This window comes from Chinchilla lanigera, unplaced genomic scaffold (genome assembly GCF_000276665.1).
Source record: "Chinchilla lanigera isolate Chin_1 unplaced genomic scaffold, ChiLan1.0 scaffold00003, whole genome shotgun sequence".
Taxonomy (NCBI): domain Eukaryota; kingdom Metazoa; phylum Chordata; class Mammalia; order Rodentia; family Chinchillidae; genus Chinchilla; species Chinchilla lanigera.
This window is the reverse complement of record NW_004955404.1, coordinates 8,115,954-8,140,007: the sequence shown is the minus strand read 5'-3', so window position 1 is coordinate 8,140,007 and position 24,054 is coordinate 8,115,954. Positions and strand designations below refer to the sequence as shown.

Below are 24,054 nucleotides of genomic sequence, written 5' to 3'. Positions count from 1 at the left end.
TTTTAAATCAGTTCTCATTGTCACACCATTTTTAAGAGCCTTTGATGAATGTTTCTCCTGTATTTTTTTTTTAGGAAGACCCTCAATTGGTATCAGTGGGAGAACCTAATTACTTCAGTATTTAATTAAGAGTTTCAGGTATTTTCAGAGAATAGCTGAAGATTCCAGAAACCCCACCTTATTTATAGCTCTGGAATTGAACAGTGAGAACATTTTGACAGTATTCACAAAAACTCAACAAGATCAGACGTTACAAAAATTTATTTTCATTTATTCAAGCCTTGAAAATAAAATATTCATTTAATGATAGTCACAAAGGCAATAAAATACATAATTTAATCAGTTTTTTGAACTCATTTAAAAATAGAGAGCTGTCATTTTAGAAAGTTTAGCTATTTTTCTTCCCTCTACCATATCAGGGAAAAAAAACCCCACAACTCACAAGTTACTACATCATGTAAGAAAGCCAAGTTCTGTCTCACTCATGTATCTCAATCAACAGGGAAGAAAATCCTGCTGCTACAACTGCTGGCATCCGGGCCCTTGATTTTGGGCGTGTTGAAATTTTAATATGAATTCACAGCATGTCTTTAGTGCACCTGTCTGTTTTCTGTTTGACAAAGAAAGTGTAGGAGGTATATAACAGCTAGAATGGGCATCTTCCTTTGGTATCCTTGCAGGCTATTGGCATTCCTATGAAGAAAATCTCTACCCTCTTTCTTCCACTATCTCTTAAAAATATTTTTAGTTCATTATTAGTGTATTGGTATAACGCTGGAAAAATAAAGGGTCATTTTTCAATAGTAAATGTGAACATTGCATAAAATGATATAAATGTTCTAACTTTTAATAGCAGAAAGCCTCATCCCTCTACTGGAAGAACAAAATTGAGGTTCTGTTCCTATAATCTTTCTATGTACCAGTAGGTTTTGAACTCAGGTCACTCAAATGCAAAAAGTCTTTTGAAGCCAAAATACTTGAAAGGAACCTATGAGGCAATGAAAATATCTAAATGGAACATGAACACAAACCACTAAAGGCTGAGGAATGTGCATGCATCTTTCTGCAGAATGAGAGAAAGGAAATTAAATTAGATCTCATAATTGAGAGTGCAGCATATGACCAATATTTTCTCCTTGGCATCCTTGAATTGGTGCTTCTATTTATCACATCCTACTTACTTCCGCTGATTACAACTACATCCAGCATCCACAGATTCACCTGGAAATGCCCTTTCTATTGGTGAGGAGATGTATCCTCACTCCTAATACTGTTTAATACTCAATTTCTGATGTCTTCCTGATTTGATTTTTCTTACAGCTACTTCCTGCTGTACACCAGTGACTATATTTAACACTTCAACTATATTTCAGTTATTTGTTCCTTTCCATTTTTTCCTACTATCTCTTATTGTATTAATTCATATACTAGGGTGTTTCTCGTTATACTTCTACTGTCTTTGTACCTTCTGCCTCCTCCCTGAGTGAATCCTGATATGCGTGCTTTAGATGAACTGAAGAGCTGTCATATTAGCCAATCAGGATCTGATTTACACAGGTAAATCTTGAGAAAGTCCCTCTGTAAGGCTTGAGAGCTATTTGCCAAAATCAGATCACTAGAAACAATTCATTTTTTCCTTGAAAGGTCTAGTGAGAATAAATGGACATGGGAGGTAGCACAACAGGTGTACAATATCCTTGAGGAGTTAAGAACTTGATTTCAACTTGATTATTGAATTTTATTTAGCAGCGCTTCCCTCATTGGTGCTTTATACGGTCACTAGAGGAGTCTATTTTTTAAACAAGAAGTCAAATATTTGCACATTATGCTACAAAGATATTTAATATAGATATATTTATATATTATATATATTTATATATACTTGTATATCTGTGTATCTATATAAATATGTTACAAAGTTTTCAAAGCAGTGGTCAAGATATCAGTGAAACACATTCATGTCAATCTCTTTGCAATCGTAAATACTGAAGAAACTCTATTATTTTACAATAATAATTCTTTGTATCTATTTTAACATACAAAAAGTGCTTATTTCTGGCATCCAAGATTCTGCGTTAGAGTTCAGTCTAGATGTTATGAAGTTCTCAGTGTTACCATGTTGTGTTTAACCTACAAGTAATGTTGGGAGATGTTTTACTGATAGGGTATGGGCCATTCATAGCTGGCCCTCTGTATGTATGGGTTCGTATCTGCAGATGTTACCAACTGCTGCAAATAAAAAAATACTGGAATAAAAAATACTTGAATTAATACTGGATCTGTACTGAACATATACAATTGTTTTTCTTGTCATTATTTCCTAAACAATATAGTATAACAGCTATTTATACCATGTATTACATATTTATACTGTATTAGGTACTAGAAGTAATCTAGAGATGATTCAAAGGGTATGGGGAACACATGAAAACACTTGGAATGAGCTTGAAGCTTGGGATATCCATGGTTTTGGCTACTGAAGGACATCTATATCTATTTGTGTATGTGTATATATGTATAAGTGAAGCATATATATAAATGTATATGTGTATATATATATGCATATATATATATATATGAAACAATATTTGTCACATTAAATAATTGGACCACATGTTCCTTTGTACCAAAGGTAATATACAGAGATTCAATTCAAATTTGTGCTTGAACTTCTTCCTGTCAGCTATCTTGCCAAAACCAATAATTAAATATACTTCGAGTTTAAGAAAGTTCCTTAGGATTTTTCTTTTCGCCGACTCTGGGTGTACTTTTTAGGAGTCTGGTTGAAATGCTCCATTTATCTTAGAAGAGGATGACTCAGACTGTATTTTGCTGTCTTTTTTCTCTGGAAGTTCCGCATCATTTTTCCTCTGACATTTCCTGTATGCAAAATAAGCTGGAAAACAATACACAGGAGGTTAAGTAAATTTCATAATCATAAGCTGCAAAATTACTTTAGACAGTGATTATATTGCATGATTCATAGAGCCATCTGCATTTTCTATAGACTGGAGGCTGCTGAGAGAAAACAACTCTCATTTTTGGTTCTGTGACCACTTGTGGCAAGAAAGAAGACTGTACTTCAGGAAGACCTATCCTAAAACTTCAGGGATGTTTGCTCAGGGCAACCACAAGACTCCATTAAGATTCAACCCTGCAGGTGAAACTCTATGATAATAAGAATAAGAGGTATTTGTTCCAAAGCTATCATACGCTAGTTGATGTGGGAGTCCTCAATAAACATGCCACATGCTATGGTGCAGTGTCCAACACCTTGGACTGATGGCCTTTTGCGAAAAGACACGAGCTAAAACAGTGCTCCTCAAGCTAAATGCGTACTGGAGCTGAGCAGAAAGAGCAAGAACAATAAAACGAAAAGAAATAAAGGAAGATAAAATAGTGTCTCATGGCATTTTATAAGTTAAGGTTCACATTATTTTTGTCATGCGACTTCCCTTTGTATTTCCCATTAAAATGCCACGAAGCTTTGAAAGTAACTTCTTTACTTAAAAAATAGAACTTTAAAATAGAGTTTAAATGTCACCTGTTCTTAGAAAGTAAAATGCATGTAAAAATCACAACTGGGTGAAGACTGGTAGGGGGAGGCCTCATGGGAGAAGATCAAAGTTTATACCATAGCAAAGTAAAATTAAGAACTGGGTCAACTAACCCCTGTACTTTAAATAAAGAACATTTTTGTTTAAACTGATTCAATTACATGAATTGAGCATCTATATCTATCTATGTGTATTTATCTCCCTTACAGCTCAGTTTGTTAAATCTCTGTCTATTACTTTTCTGATAAATATTCTATACTTGTAAAGCATATCAGGACACAGTTTTAGGAAGAATCACCAAAATGTCGGACTCTTTGGATGCATTTAAGAAAACAGAATAAAATACTTCTAACAGGTCGATATATCTAATTATTGAGGAAAAGAAAGTCAGTGGAGAGAATCCATTGCCATCATTTTTCACTTAAAAATTATCTTCACTAAAACTGTCTAATGAAATAATTTTTAGCAGCATTTGTGGAGTCATGATGATATTATGGGGCAGGAGTTTGCTTTCTTTTACTTGTGTCATTCACTGCCAGGAACAAAGAATTCTTGAAGAATCATTTTAGGGCCGGGGGTAATGCTCAGTGGCACAGTGGCTGCCTGGCGAGTGTGGGGTTGTGAGTTTGATTCCAGATTCCAAAAAAAAGAAAAAAAAAAAATTTTAGCAACCCTAGAATTTCCCAAAGAAGAATACGATAGTAGCACTGACTTTGCATGATTACCTACCTCCTAACAGTATTGCTGCAAACGTGAGCTGGAAGATGCTATAGATGAGGGGGAAGGTGAACACGAGGTTGAGCTCCTCAGGGGTGAAGGAGAGCTGCACGATGGTAGAGCACAGCTGGCTGTTCTGCATTCCTGTTTCCAGAGCCACCGTTCGGCACCTACCAGGGAGGTTAAGAGAACGCGTGTGCTCGTTGTTGCTTTGCTTTGTTATTGGATGATATTCAAAGCAAGTATGAGAAGAAGTATATAGACTATGTGTACTGATTCAATGTAAATTACATGCCTTTATACTGAAAAATACATTATTACATAGTAATATGATCTAAATTTACTGAATATACACATATGAGATGTGATAAAAAATAGGATATGTTCACATAAAGATGTTATTATAGTAAAAGATACATTTCCACGAATCCTTCTAAAACAGTCCCTTTTGCCTTGAACAGACTCGTCCCATTGTTCTTGCCACTTTCTGCAGCAGTTCTGGAAGCGCTCTTTCTTCTCTTTAGTTGAGTTATAGCTGTTTTCATGTCCTGCACTGATTAGAAGTGTTTACCTTTCATGGTCATTTTGACTTTAGGGAAGAGGCACAGTCTCACGGTGCCAGATCCGGTGAGTAAGGCGGATGAGGACACACCCTAATGTTTTTACGGGTCCACTTTTCCATTGGATGAGCCCCGGCAGCAACATTCACCAGGTTTCCCATAACGCCTTCTAAAGGCGTTCTCAAAAGACTTCCAGAATTGCTTCAGAAATGTTGGCAAAAATGTTGGTAGAAGCCTGCTCAAAGTGAAGGCGGGTATTTTGAGGGAGATTAGTAGCAATGTTCCTTCTACTGTAGTAAGTTCAAATTGGAACATTCCCAGTGTTTGTCCATAACCCCCAGTATTTGAGGAGTGAGCTCGTTTATAATAGTGCTCCTTCCATATATGGCAAATGATGCTCATCTTGTCCTTTGCAGTGATGCCCTTGGTAACAACCTAGAGCACAGATCAGGGGCTCAGAAAATACTCCAGATATAGTATTTGTTATAGTTACTTTTTGTTCAATTTGATTGTTCTAATTAAATCTCATTTAAAAATCTGCAAGGTAGAAGTTATTATCTCTATAATAAAGCATCTCAGACAATAAAACTTAGGGAAAGTGCTTGGTCCAAGGTCCCATAGCTGGTGAGCGGTAGGGGATGGAATGCAGCCTATCTCAGTGGCGCTAGTACTGCTCCTCTGCGTCCAACCTACACCTGCGTTTTCCGTGTCTGTTGCCTTAGAAGCACTGGTAGAGAGGAAGTGTTTCCGTATAGTAGCAAATCCTAAGAGAGTTCAGCCTGCCAATTGCTGGAGGAGCCCATGAGTATCATAAAGCCAAACTCACTGCTTTTGTTAAAGCCACTCTGCCTGGAGAATAAGAATGTATACCAGTGGAAAAGCCTGTCTGGCACTGAATGGAGAATGGCCTAGAAGAATTTGAGTATAAATAAATACATAGATAAGTATAAAGATAGTCATTATCTTCTTTTTAGGGATTTGCATTATTTTAAGGATGAATGAGTTTATTGAGAATGACATGGTCAGAAATAGGGAAAATGTGATTAAAGGTGAAAGATTTTGAGCTTGTGATCAGTATTTATAATTGCTATGGCCCGATCACGTCCCCACCTCAACTTCATATGTGGAAGTTCTACCCCGATATCACAGAATGGGACCTTATGTGGAAAGAGGGTCATTGCACATGTAATTATAAAAGACGAGGTCATTAGGATGGTTCCCACCCAATATGTTTAGTTTTCTTGTTAAATAAAAAGGGCAGAAACAGAAACAGGCATGTGGGAACAACCTGCATGCATAAAGACACAGGGAAAATATGGTCATGTACAAGCTGAGGAGCGAAACCTAAAATAAAACCTGCCCTCATAGCCCTCAGGAAGAACCAAGCAGGTAAACATCTTCATTCTGACTTCTTGTCTGTGAAAATGTGAGACAATCAATTTCTGTTAAGCCACTGAGTTTGTGGCACTTTGTTGTGGCAGCCATAGCAAACACATGCAACAGCTGCTATGAATGAAAATTTCCAATCAGATTTGACAAGATACCGTACCTGTTCCAGGGTTGACCAGCTATTCTAGCTAGAAAAAATCCCAGGATGTAACCAGCTATAGGATAGAGTGTGCCTATCACCCACAGTTTGGGTTCTATGATCCAGGCACTTTGGTACAATACTCCTCCAACTACAGCGATGAGTACGATGAGAACTACACCTGCAATGGACCCGACCTATAAGAAACAAAGACATAAGTGAACCCAGTGACACTGTCAGAGCACCTCTGACTATGTTTGTCAGGGACAAAAGCTAAGAAGAATGCTTCCATCTGGGGATGTGATAACAAAGCTACCTCTCTATGTACCTTGAGGGCTATGGTCAACTGGAAACACTGGTGCTGTTTAAATTTTTAAGGAAACCACATGATCTAGCTTATTCATGCTCAATTAACCTGAAGATTTTCTAGCTTGCAAATTATCCTGTCAGAGAGGAAGAAACTCAAGTCCAATAAGAGCCTGGAAGACTTGACTTCCAGATTCAGATCTTGCTATGCTGTCTCCTTTGGTAAATTGTGAGTTTTTAAAAATCTTAATTGCTTTATTTGTTTTGGCAGATAAAAATCTTGCCTCAGCCACATTTTATGATTGTTCTGATAATGAGAAAATAGATATAAAACTATAAGCTTAAAAAGGCACTGCGATTTTTTCTTTTTATAGTTTTACACTATGTAGAGATTAAATTATATATTATAACATATTTAGTTATTGTATATTTTTGTCCAGAGAAGCAATACTAATTAGCTCATTTTACCCCTGGGCAATAGAATCTATCTGTATCATCTACACGCATATCTGTGTAGTTGGTGAAGGGAAGTGCATGGTGACCATATATTAAAATATGTCAGCTGCCTGGCACTGACCTGGCCATATAGTTACAGAAATTAGAAACATGTATTTTGTTATCACAGATCTCTGTGTAGATAGATTTTATAATGTAAAGTCACATAAGAGAGATAACAGCAATGCTCTATGAGTACAGGGTAAAGTAAAATCAAGAAGTGATGTTGGAGTCGGATCTCAAAGGATGGGTAGATATTTGCCTGTGGATAGGACCAAGAAAGGCATTCTAGGAAAAAACATTATAGGACTCATAACGTCAGGCCGCCCCAAAGGTAGTTGAATTCCACAATGAGAATAAAGCAATATAGGGGCTGGGGATTTAGCTCAGCGGCAAAAGCGCCTGCCTGGCAAGCGCAAGGTCGTGAGTTCACTCACGAGTTCCCGGTACCGGAGAAAAGCAAAAAAAAAAAAAGAGAATAAAGCAATATAACAGATGGAAAGCTGACTACTCCACTTCTCACTTTGCAGTGCTTAATTGTGCAGCTTACTGGGCAGGGTACTTACTTTAAGTATGATCTTTGCTATCCGGGGCCATTTGTTGTTCACAAACATTCCAATGGAAACAGGAATAACAAGAGCGACCAAAGAAATACCTAAAGATGACAGGAGACCAATTTAATCAGCAAAGGCTCTAACACAGGAAAGAGAAAAACAAGAGGTAAGTGGCCTGAAAAAAACTTCAGCAGTATTTCAGCCTCCCTTATTGAACGCATGGAACAGAATGCAGATTTACACACACACACACACACACACACACACACTTTTCTTACTTCAATAGCTAATTTAATAATAGTGGTACTTTAATATTACTGATTAGAGAATTGACAATATAATACTTTCACTAAATCCTGGATAGTGTTTTTTTAGTGTTACTTCTACTGCCAGTAAACTTTAGTTTCTATTTGTCAGGATTTTGGCTTCTTTAGTCTATTAGATCTATATATTCTAAGAAAAATATCTTGCCAAAATTTGTGTGTATGTGTTTGCACACGTGGTTATGTATGTTCTTGTGGTATATGTAGATGATATCTTAAACCTTTCCATTACTTCATGGTAGTAGAAATAAATAACTTGTTTTAAAGTAGAAGAAATAAAAGAAAACATTAAAAATTTAATGAAGATCTCAGGGCATTCTGAAGGTGAAAGACTTTTGGTCAAAACTGATTTCACTTATTCAAACCAACAAGAGAGAGCAGAGAGAAAAGGTTGAAAAAGCATGCTTTAAATCTTCCATGCGATAATACATTTGGTGACCTCTCATGTAATTGTAATTCTTCTCAGCAACGTGCTCGTGCAGCCAGATGAAAGAGTCACACTTTAATTTCACCATGTTAAATTTACTGTCATTCTTGTGACATACGGTTTGTCTCTCCGTATTGGTAAACACTCATTTGTCCAGTGGCCGCTTCCCTACAGTAAAGCACCAACAACTTCTAACTTCTCGTGGGCTCTTTCTTTTTCAAACATCCTTTTAAAGCCGTATGAGAAAGTGCAAGTGGATGATGAAATTCTGAGAGTAGCTGTTGCCTCATATCGGGATAAGTTGACTGAGGAGTGGAAAACATATTCTAGATTCCAGGACTATAAATATTACTTTAAAATGAATCTAATAATGATGAAAACACAATTTCTCTCCAGCCTTGCAGGCCTTCCCACAGTGTAAGGGTCAGTAATTACTTTTACCTAGAAATTACCTGGTGGAATTAAGTCATGGCAAAGGAAATGAAGGGCTACAGAAAAAAAAGACAGGATAGTGCGAGCAGATAGTGGTGGAAAAAGGCATGTGGAAGAGAGCATCGCGGTTAATCCCCTGTTGGGTATCCCTGCATTGCACTATTTGGGGAGGACATTTCCTTTCTTTGAACCTAGACCACCCACTAGGTTTTGTGAAGCTTGTAAGCCTTAAATTAAAATGGTGTTGATAGAACTTATTTGCATTGTGGTAGCTTAAATCTAGGCATACATACTGTGTTTGGAACAGATTTGTGATTGGGTTTTGGTTGGGCACTTTGAACATGTTGGATCCACTTGGCCTTCTTGGTCCTGGTCTCTTTGGAGCAGGCCAAGGCAGACAGGATCTCTGGCCATAGTCTAAGGTGGAAGTTTTTTCTCCCTTCACCAGATGAGGCCAGGGGAATTTTTCCAGGGCTCTGAAGCGGCCCTTCTTCACACCCACAGATGGTTCCTGCCCTGAGAGCGGGGCGCTGGAACTCTCTGCTTCCCTGGCGTCCTGGAGCTGGCTTTTTTTTTTTTTTTTCCTGCAGAACTGGGGATTGAACCCAAGGCCTTCATCTTCAGTTATTTCTCTAGCTCTTTTTAATTTTAAGACAGGGTCTTGGTAAATTGTCCTGGCGAGGCTTGAACTTGTGGCCCTCTTGCCTCACTCTCTCAGGTTGTTTGTTTTATTTATTCCTCATACGCCTGGGCTCTCTCGCTTTGCAAAATGCCTGTCTGTGTAGATCAAAAGGATCAGCTTGTAGTCATACCACTGAAAGCAAAACTTGATCTTAATTCTAGCGTGTCCAGGAGCCGCAGGAGAGAGAAAAGTAGAAAGAAAAGCCACAGTGAAAGAGAGTGGTGAGTGATTCCATGAGTGAAATTCACAAACTGTGGAAACTGTGCAAATCATTTAACACTTTGGTGCTTTGGTCTCCTCATGTGGAAAATGAGCAGACTCATGTCTCCCTCACAGTCTGTGGTGAGATTTCATGATAACAAGGAGTTAAAGCTCTTGGTATGAGATACTCAAAATGTGGCTATAACAGCTTGTCACAGTGCTTTGCTTTTAAGATCCAGCTGCACTGGCCTCTCCCCATGCAGATGCTGTTATCTGGGAGGCCCAGATCTTCTCCTGAGTCACAAGAACATGCTGAGCCCTGCGCACGCTGCCCCAAGCACGGAGCTGGCACACAGAGCAGGGTGAAAAGCAAACCAGTGGGCTATTTCCCGCTCCCTAGGAATCTTGGGAAAATTAAATAATTGCCTTGAACCTCAATAGCCTCATTTATCAAGCGATGATCATATTTTGTGAAGCTGTCAGCTCAGTTTTATCCTCATTAAAGAAACTAGAAAAACTAACAGCAAAAAATTTGGGTTGGAAACCAGGCCCAGGTGAACGCGTGAACGGTTAATGTCTTTGTGTTTCAAACTCTTTTTGCTTTTTCTTGCCTTTTTTCTTCTTTTTCACCCTTGATCCCCACTTATGATGATTTTCGCCCTGTGCTGAAATGCCAACCCATCTGTCATTATTTTTTTCTTTCCAAATTTATTCACATGCAAGGATATGGCACAAGTTATTCACATAGTAGTTAAAAATTACTCAATATTCCCAAGGGACACTTGTAGCAAGGAAATGCATATCAAGAGAGGAATGTTTTAAGGCTTGAAGTCTTTTCTTAAGCAAAGAATAATGTACAATTAAAATTCCTGTGTCAGCAAGCAGGTTCCTTGAGAGGACCTCGGTGTTTGCTATGCAAACAAACTGCATTCTTTGAGGAAGGTGTGCTCTGAGCAGCAGAATAGGTAGACAGCATGAGGCTCAGGAAGAGAAATTTTAAAAGCCGAGTTCAGATTGTATCTGATATGATGGGGTCTCCGGGGGTCAGGAGGAGAATCTCATACAGAAACAACCCCTACCCAATAGAGTGTCTCGAGGACCGGACCACATTTTACAAGTTTAATACCTACAATAGGAGTAGGGGAGAGAAAAGAGACTATGTGAAAAATATCGCAATACTGATCATCCCAATTACTATGCAAAAATTTGTCCCTGTTCAGCTTGCACATAGTCTACACCACATTTAATCACACAAATGACCTTTCTGAGAAATGAAAGGGACTTTTAGTCCAGCTTTCAGAACACCCTAGGCATTCCTTCAACAAACATCCCCATCACTGGGTGGCCTTTGTTGTATGGTCTCTTCAATGGGAAACCCATACTTTTTAGCGGAATCTCATCAGAAAGACATTTGTGTGTAATTTCACCTGAAATCGAGACTCTTTAACGTGCAGTGATGGGTACTAGTATACTAATTCTCCTGAGGCTTATCTTTTGTGATGGCAGCTCTGTGGGAAAGCCTGCTTTTGGCACACCAGGAGCCCTCTTACCCTTGCTGTGACCATCAGCCCTATGGCACACCAAGCACTTAATCTCCCACTGTCTCTATTCCCCCCAGAAATAGCAATGGGGGAACATGTAGGAGTTGAAATGAAAGGAGACATAGCCATAATAGCAAATTTGAATTCTGGGGCATGACATACAGACCAACTTTTCCATGAAGCTATGGCCCACATATGAGGATTCCTAAAATGCAATTTCCTCTTGTTTTCTTTTTGTCTTGGTTGTTGCTATTTTGTTTTCTTTTCTCTTTAAAATAAAAAAAAAGAAAGAAAAAAATGAAGTTTCATCGGGTAGTTCCCGAAGGTGCCTCTCACCGTTGCTTCTTAGGTCTTCTGTTGTGAAACCATTACATGAACATTCTTTGCGTATCTTCAATGTACGTGTTCATGTGCAAACTGCCACTAATGTGAGCTAGCTTTGCTCTTGGATGAAGGAAAGACAGAGGCTGCCTTGGGTGAGCACCCTGAGCCTGCTGAGGTGTGGGGATCCTTTAAATTGACTCCTTTCCTAGCAATGTGAAATGAGGAAAAATCAGTCTGTTCTGTGAGGTCAAGGCTTGGAACTTACATTCTGCCAGTAGTCATTCAAAGGCCAAGGTGAATTAGAAGGAAATTCTAATTGGGTGAAAACTGCCACAAGTGCAAGAGATAAATAATGTCTAAGTGTGAGCCTGGCCTGAAATCCTAGTAAAGACTAAGCAGAGAGCACGAGGGTGATACGAAACAGTCTTGCAGAGGAATGGCTTACCTATGCTATCAAAGGGAATAACGATGCTCCCGGCGTCGACCCACATTTTGGTATAGATATACAGGCAGAGTGGCATCATTCCCAGGGCAAGCAATGTAGAGCACGTGGTCATGCTGACGCTGCAAGGAAACGAGCATGTTGACAGGTGCCCTTGTGCTTTCCAGGGAAGAGGCTGCCTCACTCTCAGTCCATTACTAGAAAGCTCTGCAAGAACTTATTCCAACCAGTGGCACTATCTGGTGTGATGGGCAGAAATATACATATGCCCAAATTTGAGCAGAGTCTGGCCTTGGGCACAATCATCCATGTTGGTTCTTCTACTCTGCCATGCATTTACCCAGTCTCCTCCTTTGTTCTCAAGGATGGGAGGGGGTATTTCATAATGTCTAAGCCAATGGTTAAACAAGGCACACAGTGCCTGGATGATCACTGTCGAACCTCCAACAGCAAACGCATCCATCGGTACCAGTGAAGACTCCGGGGCCTTCATGCAGCTGTGCCTGCTGGTGGAGATGGGCCTCCTGGGGCCTTCAAGGAGAATACATGTCTGGGCAATTGCCTTTCTAGAAACAGTCAAATGATTGCCTAAATGGTTATAGCCAGAGAAGAACAAACTGATTTTAAAAAGAAAAGCAAAACATTCCTGCAAGCAAGGGAGGCAGGATTCTTAACACGGAGTAGGTCATTAACAATTAATCAGATGTGTGCTCAGAAGACTCAAGACCTGGGAATTGTCCTGTTTAAAGCATTTGTGTTTTAATAAGGTGTCTGGCCACGTAGGTGGATTTTGGTTTCTAGCATGGAAGAACTGCTGTCAAATGTAGAGGTTTTCAGCATTGTGATGGTGGGTGGGAGAGAGTTTGGGTACGAGATTCAATGCTGGGGCTCTAAGGCCACTTGCTGTCAGGATTGGGAAAATATAGTGCTGCTTAATATGTGACTCTGGGAGATTTTCTTGACTTCTGTTTGCCAGATTTTCTTATCTGTAATGATGATCACAGTCTTAGTTGCCTCATAGACTGTGCAGGAACCTGTGATGAGCTTATGGTGTCCAGTGGAGAACAAGGTCTACGTGAGAGTCATTACTGTTATTATTTGTATGACCACAGAGCATGTTTTTGTATTCTACTATAGCATGCCATGAACAAACACAGCAATTCTTCTGGAAGGTTCTTTCCTAGACAACTGTGGCATTCAAATCATTCAGTCATTTCTAATGGGTATTATCTGTGTACTTGAAGAAAAATACTAAATATTTAAACTACCTGACCATTCCTCCAAATAACAATTCTATACTATGCAAAGCAAAGTAGATGAAGATAAAGAATTTAATTTCAGTGTAAATAATTAAATTTGCACAGTTTTGACAAACTATTAATCTTCCTATTAATCTTCTTTTAAATGAGTAATGAATTCACTTAAATTAGCTTTACAAGATTCAGGTAAAAATATCTGTATGAGTAGAGCTAAAATATGTTAATGATAACCAATGCTAGAAGATGCACTTAAAACACTTCCTGAGAAGTTCAATTTATTATCATCATGGGTTAACTTAATTTAGATAAAAATAGGAAGAAAAGGCAGTCCTGCACTAGAAAAATAACAAGTGCATTTGTTATTAATAGTGCTTTGTCCTACTTATAATTAAAGTACTGAACTTTCTAAATTTTTTTCTCTCTTCCTTTCCCTCTCTCTTATCTTTAGTTTAAAAAATATATTAGAGCAGGCTGATAATTGTTTCTGTAGGAAAATCCCTTTATTCTTGTGCATCTAGCATGTTGCCTGCAGCAGGAGGGAGAGGAAAGGAGGTGGGGATTCCTGACCTGCAGGATAGTGAAGAGGAGAAGGTCTGGACCTGTTTGTTTTAAATTAGTAGAGCAATTTTTAGAAGTCAGATTTTTTTCTTGTTTTTCTTTTAAATCTTCTCTTGAAAACTTCCATTCTGAGTTACTGTTCAGACAGTTTAGGAAGTTATACTATGACCCTGCATTTGGTGGGAGATGTTTCTTAAAAAACCAGGCGAAAGTACAGGTTAGAATTTGGAAGAGAAATGGGTTAGGTTTAACAGACAAAGACAATAAGAAGTCACAGAGAGACAAGAGAAAATGTGGCTGTAGGTTGATTATTTCTAAACTAGAAACAAAAACAAAGTCATGCCACTTAGAACAGTATTTTCACAGTCAGAGAATTTTAATTAACAATGTAGGGGCATAAACTAGCAAATTAAAAATTTACTTTACTTGGAAAATTTCCAGTTCTATAAAGGGAATGGCTGTCAAAAATAGAAATCCTACCATGAATTTATACTGGAATGAGAAATGTATCAATATATAAGAAAATGAAAATCATGGATTTATCTTTATCCACTGGCATATGGAAGTTTTATGTGTATGTGTGTAGGGAGGAATGAAAGTAGCTAATGAATGAAAATTCGGTGAAGATAAAGAATGCAAAACATTATAATCATATCAGAAGTGGAGCAGCAAGTTTGAAGCCTCAAAAGAAGTGTATATGGATGGTACTTGGAATAATGAGTATAGAAATAATGCAGAGCAAGTAACGTAGAAGCAATGTAGAGATAAGTAATAGGTCTGGATTCCAACAATGACATGAACATACACTGGTTCAGGTGATAAGCCTTAACTTTATCATCTGCCAAATGCAGAAGATGACAGTACTGACCTGAGAGGACTCTTTGGAAGACGAAATACACCAAAGCAGTTTGAGTACTTGGTACTGTGAGTGCCTGGGTTGTAATAGTGTCCAGTATACGTCAGTGACTAAAATAAAAGTAAATGCTGCACGAGAGAAACAAAACAGAGAGGGAGTGTAAGGCGAAGAGTCGATGGAGGATGTTTACCTGGATGGAGTGGGAGGGGTGGCTTTGAATTGCCATGGTCCAGTAGCTCAGGAATTTTGGACAACTAAAAAAACAATGAACATGGAACTAAAAGACAAAAAATGTAACAGTGTTTGGCCAACGACAAAGGATGTGGCAGGAAAAGCTATGAAATAGGAATTCTAGAAAATAATGAGTGTAGAGAGTGGCCAGCTGTGAAGGTTTTGGAGAGAACTGAGCAAAGGAAGCAAGAGAATGGATTCCCCAAATAAGTCAAAAGACAAAAAATTGTCTGTGTGGGGCGGCCGAGGCCATCTCTAAGTCTGGAGAGACAAAATATTTACTTGTTTCTGGGCATAGTACAGACACAAAGGAAGGAGGGTCGCTCTGTGTCTCTTGGTCCTTGGGCCTTGGCCATCAGCAAATTCACCGGAAAGGCCTCCTTCATTTCTCCCTGACCCATTTTGTGCTCCTGATGTCCACAGCATGACTTTCATAGATGAAAGTACCTGTGCACTGATCAGATTCAGAAATGACACATTTCCAGGCTGGAAGTGATCAGAGAAGAAGCAGTAGTGGCAGTGTCTGTATTCTAAAACCACAGATAGCTGCTTATTTATTTGTGTATTATTTAAAATAGAAGAGGTTGTAAAATGCAATGGTTGTCATCTCAGAAAACATGATAGGAGGAGGAACAATGTTTTGGTTTCTTCTCCTAGGGACCACATCTAAGAAAGAGAAAGCCAGGTGGAACTGTGAGGTATCAGCTCAATAGCACATGTATCTGTCAATATAAAAAACCATGTCTTGACTGCTGTCTCTAAAGCTCAGGCAGAAATGGAGAAAGTAATGTTCAGAGGACAGAATTAGAAATATAAGTGGTAGATAGGACTGTGTCTAAATATAATGTCATAAGGCTTAAATTATCCAGCATTTTCTCTAGAAGAATAAAATGTCTTAGAAGACTGTTGCCCACTGTCTGAAGTTTCACCCTCTCAATTTATTTTAAAGAAATATTTAAATATTTTCCCCCTAACATCCACAGTGCATCCATAAGGCCATCTTACATAGTGGCATGGTTAACATTGTTTCAGTGATTATGGTCATTGTAATAAACATTATTTTTGGTGCTAAAATATAGCCTGCAGAAGAGAACCCATTTCAACAGACAAATTTCCAGCATCACATGTACTGTTTTCTATCTCAGGAAATGACCATATTCATGGCATTACAGTAAGGTATGGGTCATTTTGTTAAAGCATAAGACTGTATGCTTAAAACTTATAGATATGTAAAAGCTAGCTAGTGGAGGGCAAAGCCTCCTATTCATTTCCCTAAATTTACTCAGTGCTAGCTTTTAGAATCTTCATCTCTGTGTTCAGGTCAAACTAAACTGAAGTCTAGGAGGCACTTATTGTTATATTGTGGTTCAGAAATTAGGTTAACAGTGCTTGGCCTCTTGAGTTCTTTCACAGGGCTTTTCTTCAAAGTACATCTGTTGTGAGGTAGATACTATATATTTCCTCTTGCAAAAATGAGTATGAGAAAAACACATAGTATGTAAAATTTGTCTAAAACTTCTGGGGAAATCAGCACCAGTAGTGATAAAATAGCAGGTTTCTAATTGCTGCTAAGTACTTGATCAATCCAACAGTAGCATATCTATACCTGAAGCTTCTCTCTTCTGCATACAGGAGCTGGGATTAATAAACCTAGTTGCCTACCCTACAGTATTTAATAAGCATATGTAACATTACCACCTAGATAGTTTTCAAAAATATATACCTTTCCTCACAAATGAAGAATGTGCAGTAAGGAAAAAAGCATTTGTTTGTTCAGCTTTTGACACTAAAAGTTTTGGACTAGTCCCATTAACGCTGCCTCTTATAACTATTACTTTTCCCTCTCTTCAGCCATACTCCCAGGAAGAACTGGGAAAACACTGAATTTCAGATTACTCTGTGGGAAGTGGAGAAACAATTTCCTGTTTATGTTATAGTACAGTATGCATAATTTAAAAAAAATGGAAAACATACTGTAAGTTTGTTTTCCATTTCTTTTATGCTAGTACAGGTAAAGCAAATTCTGAATTCTTCCTCGGATTTTACAACAAGACAGAGTTTACCTAAAGAAGTGGGTGTGTAGTGGAACTGACCACTGTCCTGGTATCCTGACCACTATCCTGGTAGTCTCAAAACTGGTGCCCAGTTTGAGTTTTCAGTTTGTCTTCCAACATCCCCATCAACTTCTCAATTATGGCTTGTGGCTTAGAAAAGACTCCTTTTTTTTTTTTTTTTTTTTTTTTTTCATATACTTTGAAGCTTTCCCCAAAGATAATCAGCAATTATGCAACTCCTTGTTATCTAATTTAGATTTAAAAGCACAAAAATAAACTACAGCCCCCAGTTCTAATAGCCAAGAAGCTGTGTCCCAAAGCACTGAAATGTATTTAATCTTTCCCACTTAATTCCTTAGTCATGCCAAAAATCAGTGGTAGACCAGATGTACACTCTGAATGCCATGGGCTTATGCACTGATGAGCCCAATGTGATTGCAATAGTTGGAGATGTAGATCTCTTACCTTAGGTCCATGTCGCCATCCACCCAATAGGCCAGGATATTGGAGGCTGCTCCTCCAGGACAGCAGCCCATGATGATCACCACCACGGACTGGATGGGGAGGATGCCAAAGATCACTGACAGGAGGAAGCCCATGAGGGGCATGATTCCAAACTGACAGAGGAAGCCAATAATGATGCCCCATGGCCGCTTTATGTGCCCTAGGAATTTCTTAATTTCCACATTGCAGCCCATGGAGAACATGACTAAGGCCAGCAGGGTGGTCAGAACAGCACTCATGACTGTGCTGAGAACGGCATTGACATTTTCCTCCAAGACCACACACGATGCACCTTCGCAGACCGATGCATTGGGGTGACAGACTGTAGGGTTAGCCATTGTGAAGTTCTCTGCTCCAGTGGCCAAATCCAAGGCAGCACAGGTCTGCTGCTCCTGTCTGGGTGGCCAGCTAAGTCAAGTAATGCTTGCTTCCACCACATCAAACTTTTAAATCCCTCTTAAGTAGGTGGCTTTAGGTGTCTCTTTGAAAAGTCATCTGAGAGAAGCAATAAAAATAAATGCCAGTATGTCAGTTTCGAGAGGTAACATTACAACATACCACAAATGATGAATCATAAAAGTCTAGCAAAATTACTGGCCCATACAGAATGTTGTAATTAATCATTTATTGGAATGATTTTGAACCATGCACATAGAAAGAGTTGTGTTAATGTTTAATGCTGGGAAGTTTTGTTGAGTAATTTCAGTTAAGTGAAATCTACTTTCTATGGATTGAGTTGTCGCAATGCATACTTACTGTTCTTATCTTTCTATGAATACAGAGGATTGAGACCCTGAAAAGCCCTGTACCCTGTGCCAAATTATATCGCAAATTAGATGTCAGTCAGGCTGTATGAGAGCCAACATCTCCAATTTTCTCTGCCACTGGTTTTCCTACTGTATCATTCTGTTTCCTTGCGTTGGACTATAAACATCTGTAAGTTTGAGAAGGCTTTGATATAAACCTCTGGGACAGTGACACTTGGGGAGGACAGACTGTTTTCTGGTGGGAAGAAGTCTGACTTGTAGAGCCACCCTCAATTACTTACACAGGCAATTATGCATGCATTGCCATAGCAACAGAGTGCTTTATAGCTAGAGACAATACAATTATTTAGAGGGATGAACTTCAGAGGATGAGGTCAAAGTGACAGAATCTTTTTATGGTTAGAGTCAGGAATTGGAATTAGAAAAATTTTTATGGGGGAGAGGAACACCAAGAGAGATGGGTTGTTATAAATGTCAAATAGTCATCCTCATTATGGGTAGGACACTGTACTTAGGGATACAGGGAACATAACAAAGGGGTAAAGGAGACATTGTCATGTTCTCTGGTGTTTATAACCCAATTATTGTGTCAGGACACCACACAGGAATAAGAGTGAATGCTATTTCAACTGTGATTCCTAATTTATAAGACAAATTTGAATTTATCCTTCCAGTTACTCATCTTAGATTAAGTGGAATTAGCATCCCCATTTAAGATGAGAACCCGAGAGGAAGTTTGAGGCAAAGAAGTGCTTCTTCCAAGGCCCCCTGTTGAGGACTGGGAATGCTGGAATTCATCTTTCCAACTCTGGGCAGATAATGGTTGGTTTGACTTGGTAGAGATTTGGAGTCAAACTTTAGAATGGGATGCTTTTAACTTAAGCATCCCTGGCACGTGTTAAAATCTACCTTCTGATTCTGGGAGCCTAGGCTGCACTTTATTTTCTAAAAAGCCCACGGTCAGTGGTGACCACGCTGATCTGGGACCTCATCGTGAATGTCCAGGCCATAGACTATGCGACAACTGCTGCCTAGTCTGCTGGCCACCATAAACAGTCTGTGCAGAACCACTCAGTGTGGGAAGGCGGGCCTTCTCATCATGGCAATCAACCTGAGGTGTGGCTATGTGGGCCACCGGGCATGGAAGCAAACAGAGTCCCATGGCCTGGTGACTGGAGGGCGTGAGGATGATGTCTCTTTAAACTTTGAGCTATCTGGAACTTTCCTTAAGGTAGCAGTGATTTGCACTCCCTGGTGGTGTGGTTCCTGTCGTAGGAGTGCCCACTTCAGCTGTCATGGTCCTCTCTATCTTTCCTGGCACAGGTGGGTTTTTCTTAGCTCTACCAACCCCTCTCCACCCTGTACGTACAGAGTCAGAACCAGTTTGCTGCTTGCAGCTCCTGGGAGATCCTGCTGTCCCTCCCACCACTGTCTCTGCCCCAGCAGCTAAATGACTGTCCAAGTAATTCCCAAAGAGGCCTCTTTCCCAGTCCCGGGTGTGAAATGACTGACCCTGCCTGCCGGCCTCTCCCAGCATCTCTAGCACTGACTGGATCACTTCCTCCACAGGTGCCCGCAGGACACAGCGCAGGTCAACAGACCACTCCCCCTGCTGCTGCACCTGAGTATCTGTCAGTGCCGGCTCTTTTCCCCAGGTAGGGTGAGACTCATGACTGTGAGCAGGGTGGATCAGTTTCCACCTTTCTGCCTTGCTTTCCCATAATTCAAACTTAAGTAAAAGTCAGACAGGTAACCCAGGACCTGGGAGGAATCAGCGCCTTTCCCTAAGCAGGACTTGTCTTCAAAGGACATCAGAGTCCTGCAGGCTGGGAGGACTGGGATTTGGGAAGTTCTTGGGAGTTGAAAAGGTATAGAGCAAGACCGGTGAACAGGGCTCAAGACAGAAAGGCATATTCAGCTATCTCCCTCCATACTCAGGTGGGATGAGCTTGAGGTTTGGTGTTTGCCGGCTGGCTGGCTTGGTCAAGTGTGATCCAGACTTAGCCTTCTGGCCCACAGTGCTGGAATCAGAGAAGAAAAAGTAAAGAGAGCAGGAAGCAAGTTCAGAACAAAGCTCTTCTCAAATTTCAGATGACTTGCTAAGGAGATTTTAGGCTCCCAGGGGCAGAGTGCTTTGCATATAGACAACCTGCAAATGAGCAGTCTGCTGGATGAGAGAGTGCTACAGTTCTGGTTGAAAATGTGCCAATGCATTTGTAATTTTCACATTATTTTTACATAAATTTGCACATTAAGCTCAAGAGGCCTTATACTCAAGTATTGGAGTGATTCACAATTAATTAGTACCCTTAACTTCAGCTAAATTCAAATCCAGGCATTGAAAATAATCTAAATATAAAAAAAATTCCATTTATGATACAGAATCAAGGAATAGAGGGGAAGGCAGTAAGGAGGTCAGAACTTGTTTTTTTCTCTCATCATCTTTCTTAAACATTTCTGCTCAGATTCTTCATGGCTTGGGCTCAGACACAGGCAACATTTAATAAACCAGGGGCAGATTCCTGATCTGGCCTTCTTGGTAGAGATACAAGGGCTGGGGTTTAATTTGACTTCTGAGGGTTCCTGTTGGCTCCCATGTATCAGTTTGGAGAAGCTAGTGCTGAATGCTGGCTGATGTACTTGCCATGAAGTCCATATGATAAAAGACGAGCTTTCTATCTTCTCTTGTATTTCATCAGGGATGGCTTATTCCGATCCACCGCCATCTGGGATCTGATAATTCCACCAAACACTTTCCTGTGACTGAAATTCTCTCTCTCTCTCTTCTTTCCAATTTCCTCTGATAGACTGATCATTTATGAAACCTACAAGTCCCACAATTACAATTATTTGGAGTCTTCTGTGACTTACTTTGAAACAAAAATTAGCAAGGGGAAAACAGCTTATGCATGCCTAGCTAGGAATTAAGAATTAAAGGCAGGACAATATTTAAGAGGGGAAGGATAGAAAGAAGGATTAGAACTTACTGAATGGAAAAACTTCCAGGTTAGGAATCAGAAAAACTTGGGTTTTAGTCATGCTCTTTTGAAAATGCTGTGCAGACTGTAAAGGCTTTCATGGATGAATATAAATCCTATCTGGAGATGGTACAACCACTTTTGAAAATGCCTAAATGTCCACATGCCTTTTGACCCATTCCTCCCAGACCTAGCTATTGGTCTAAGGAAATCTATTAATTTGTTTTTCCTCAAACATGAACTGGAATGTTTGCAGTAGCTCTAAAGTGGAATCTATTCAAATATATGGCTGAGGTAGAACAGCTAAATATATTGTGTTATACAGTGGATGCATTGGCTAGCTAACCTGTCATGACAGACTATTTCATGCCTGGCAACTTAAAGGAGGAGAGGGCTAGTTTAACAATTCCAGAGGATTCAGTCCATGATTGCTTACTCCAATGTAGAAACATCATGGAAGAAAGGTTTGGCAGAGCAAAGCTGCTTTGTGCATGGTTGCTAGAAAGAAGAGAATAATGGGGGAAGAGTCTCAGACAGAAAGGAGCAGAGACCAGATAGAGTCAACAGGACCCACCCAGCCATTCCTAGCAGTGTGCTGTACTACCCCGGTACATCTGTTCATCCAGCCCAATTGACAGTCACAATTAACCATCATAGTGGACTTCTAAATGTCAGTTGGAGTCAATGGTCTATTATCATACATCTCACACTGAATGAAAGAAGACAGACAGAATACAAGCAATTACACCATTGGATAAAGCCAACCTACGGTGTTAGAAGTCTGGATGATCACTGCCTGTGAAGTATGGGATGGTAGAAGCTGAAAGGTGCTCAGTGTGCCATGTTTTAATGGACAGTAACAAGCAATAAGACACCATTGATCATAATATACTGGGGAAAGATATGTCTAGGTCTAGAGCAGGTAAGTGTGAACACTAGACCTGAGAAGTCTTGGGAGAATAAGACAGGTGTAGCAGTGAGAGATGTGGCATATGGTGAGATAAAAGCTAGGAGATGGGGAAGGTTTCCATCATCATTTTAACAATAGCTAACTCTCCTTCCCATGTCTCCTCAACTTCTGTCTTATTCAGTTTGTTATCAGCAATTACTTTCTAAGTGTCTAAAAATCATCAGGTTTTGTGAAGTTGTAGTAAACCATTTTGTTTAATTAATCCTAGGTAAGCCTCCAAACAAATCCTCTTGGTAGAAGGCAATCTTGGTGCACTTTCTGTTTCCTTAGTAACACACAATCTTAGAGTTGAAAACTAACTCATGTGTTTTGCTAATATTTCCCAGGTATCTTGTAAACATGACAAAAGTTTTGTTGCTTACTTCTTTGAATTTGTACTTAGTACCTGGGTGAGTGATAAATTTCAGGAAAGCCAGGACCTGAGTTATGGTAGGTTGTATTGCTGCTCTCAGTTCATTGCTTTCTGCTTCCCTGTAGTGCTATTCTACAGCCACATTCATTGAAGTGGACTTACAACACTTTTCTGATGAAGAACTCCAGCCAGGGTGTGTCATGCCAGGGCAATTGTTTTGATGGAGTAAGCAGTGATGGTGATAAGCATGCCATCTCCAAGCTGAGACTCTTACAACCACTGTATGTTCACTTCACATTTTCTACACTCTTCCACTTGCCATGGGAATGACAAATCCCAGCTAAGTGCTGCTCCTTCATGTGCTCCCAGAGTGAGAAGACATGTGGAATACAGTCACGGCTGGTCAGCATGAATTTGTACCATAAACCACTTAGATGTTGGGGGCTTTTGTTATGTAACATAACCCAGTAAAAACTGGCTGTTACTGATCTATGGTGAATTCCAAGCTATTCAGATAAATGTTTTTTATGTGTTTATGAGACTTACCCTTTTTATGCATTAATTATGTTTCCTTGAATTCATGTCTTGAAGACCTAACCCTTAGCATGTCAGACTGAAATTGTATTTGGAAATAAGATCTTTCAAGAAGTGATTACATTATAATAAGGCCTTTAGGGTTGTGACCCCATAAAAAGAGAAAATTTGGACATACTGAAAGCCACCAGGATGTCCCACACACTATCCACATTGGAAAGAGCATGTGAAGACAGTGGAATTGTCAGCACCTGCAAGCCAAAGCTTGTGAAGAAGTCAAACTTGATGATATTTTGATCTTGGATCATTCTAGTCACAAGTCTGCTACTGCACACACACTACGTACTAAATCATACTGTTTTCTTTTCCTAATTGCCAGTGAGCTGAGAGCTGAGGAGAGCATTCTTTTCTATTTAGTGTGGGAAATCCCCCCCCCAACTTTTTTGACAAACTCCTCATGGCCCAGCAGCAAAGGAGATGGCACAGACTTTGATGTTTGTATCTCAGAAAGTATTATTCTTATATGACTTCACCTCTCTACTGTTTAACCTGATCCAGTCCACTGAGCAGAAACTTTCTAAGAAACTCAACTGTCCTCCCAAACATTTGAAGTTTTGTCGCTGGAGTCAGAATGTGCACCAGAGTGTTCTCATTCCAATACTGTTTCCCACCCTGCTATGTGCCCATCGCTGAGACTCAGCACCCAGCATCTATAATTTAAAGGAGGAAAGGCTTATTTTGCCTCACAGTTTGTAGAGGTTTCAGTCCATAGTTGGCTGATGCCAAGAAAGGACAGCGTGGCAGAGGGGAATGGCAGAAGAGAAGGAGCTCATGGCATAACAGTTAGAAACAGAGAGAGATCAAAGGAGCAGGGAGGGAGATATGTCCTTTCAGGCCACGCT

The 24,054-nt window shown here is 39.7% G+C and overlaps 1 protein-coding gene across 1 annotated transcript; it reads right to left on the bottom strand.

The window, feature by feature from the left end:
• Positions 1-2,771: 2,771 nt before the first annotated feature.
• Slc10a2 (solute carrier family 10 (sodium/bile acid cotransporter), member 2) lies at positions 2,772-17,889 on the bottom strand. Its single transcript, XM_005374019.2, has 6 exons — positions 17,513-17,889; positions 12,093-12,211; positions 7,730-7,818; positions 6,384-6,559; positions 4,287-4,444; positions 2,772-2,896 (listed from the first exon to the last, which is right to left on the bottom strand). Exons 1-6 carry the CDS (start codon positions 17,887-17,889, stop codon positions 2,772-2,774), a joined length of 1,044 nt encoding a protein of 347 aa, XP_005374076.1.
• Positions 17,890-24,054: the final 6,165 nt, after the last annotated feature.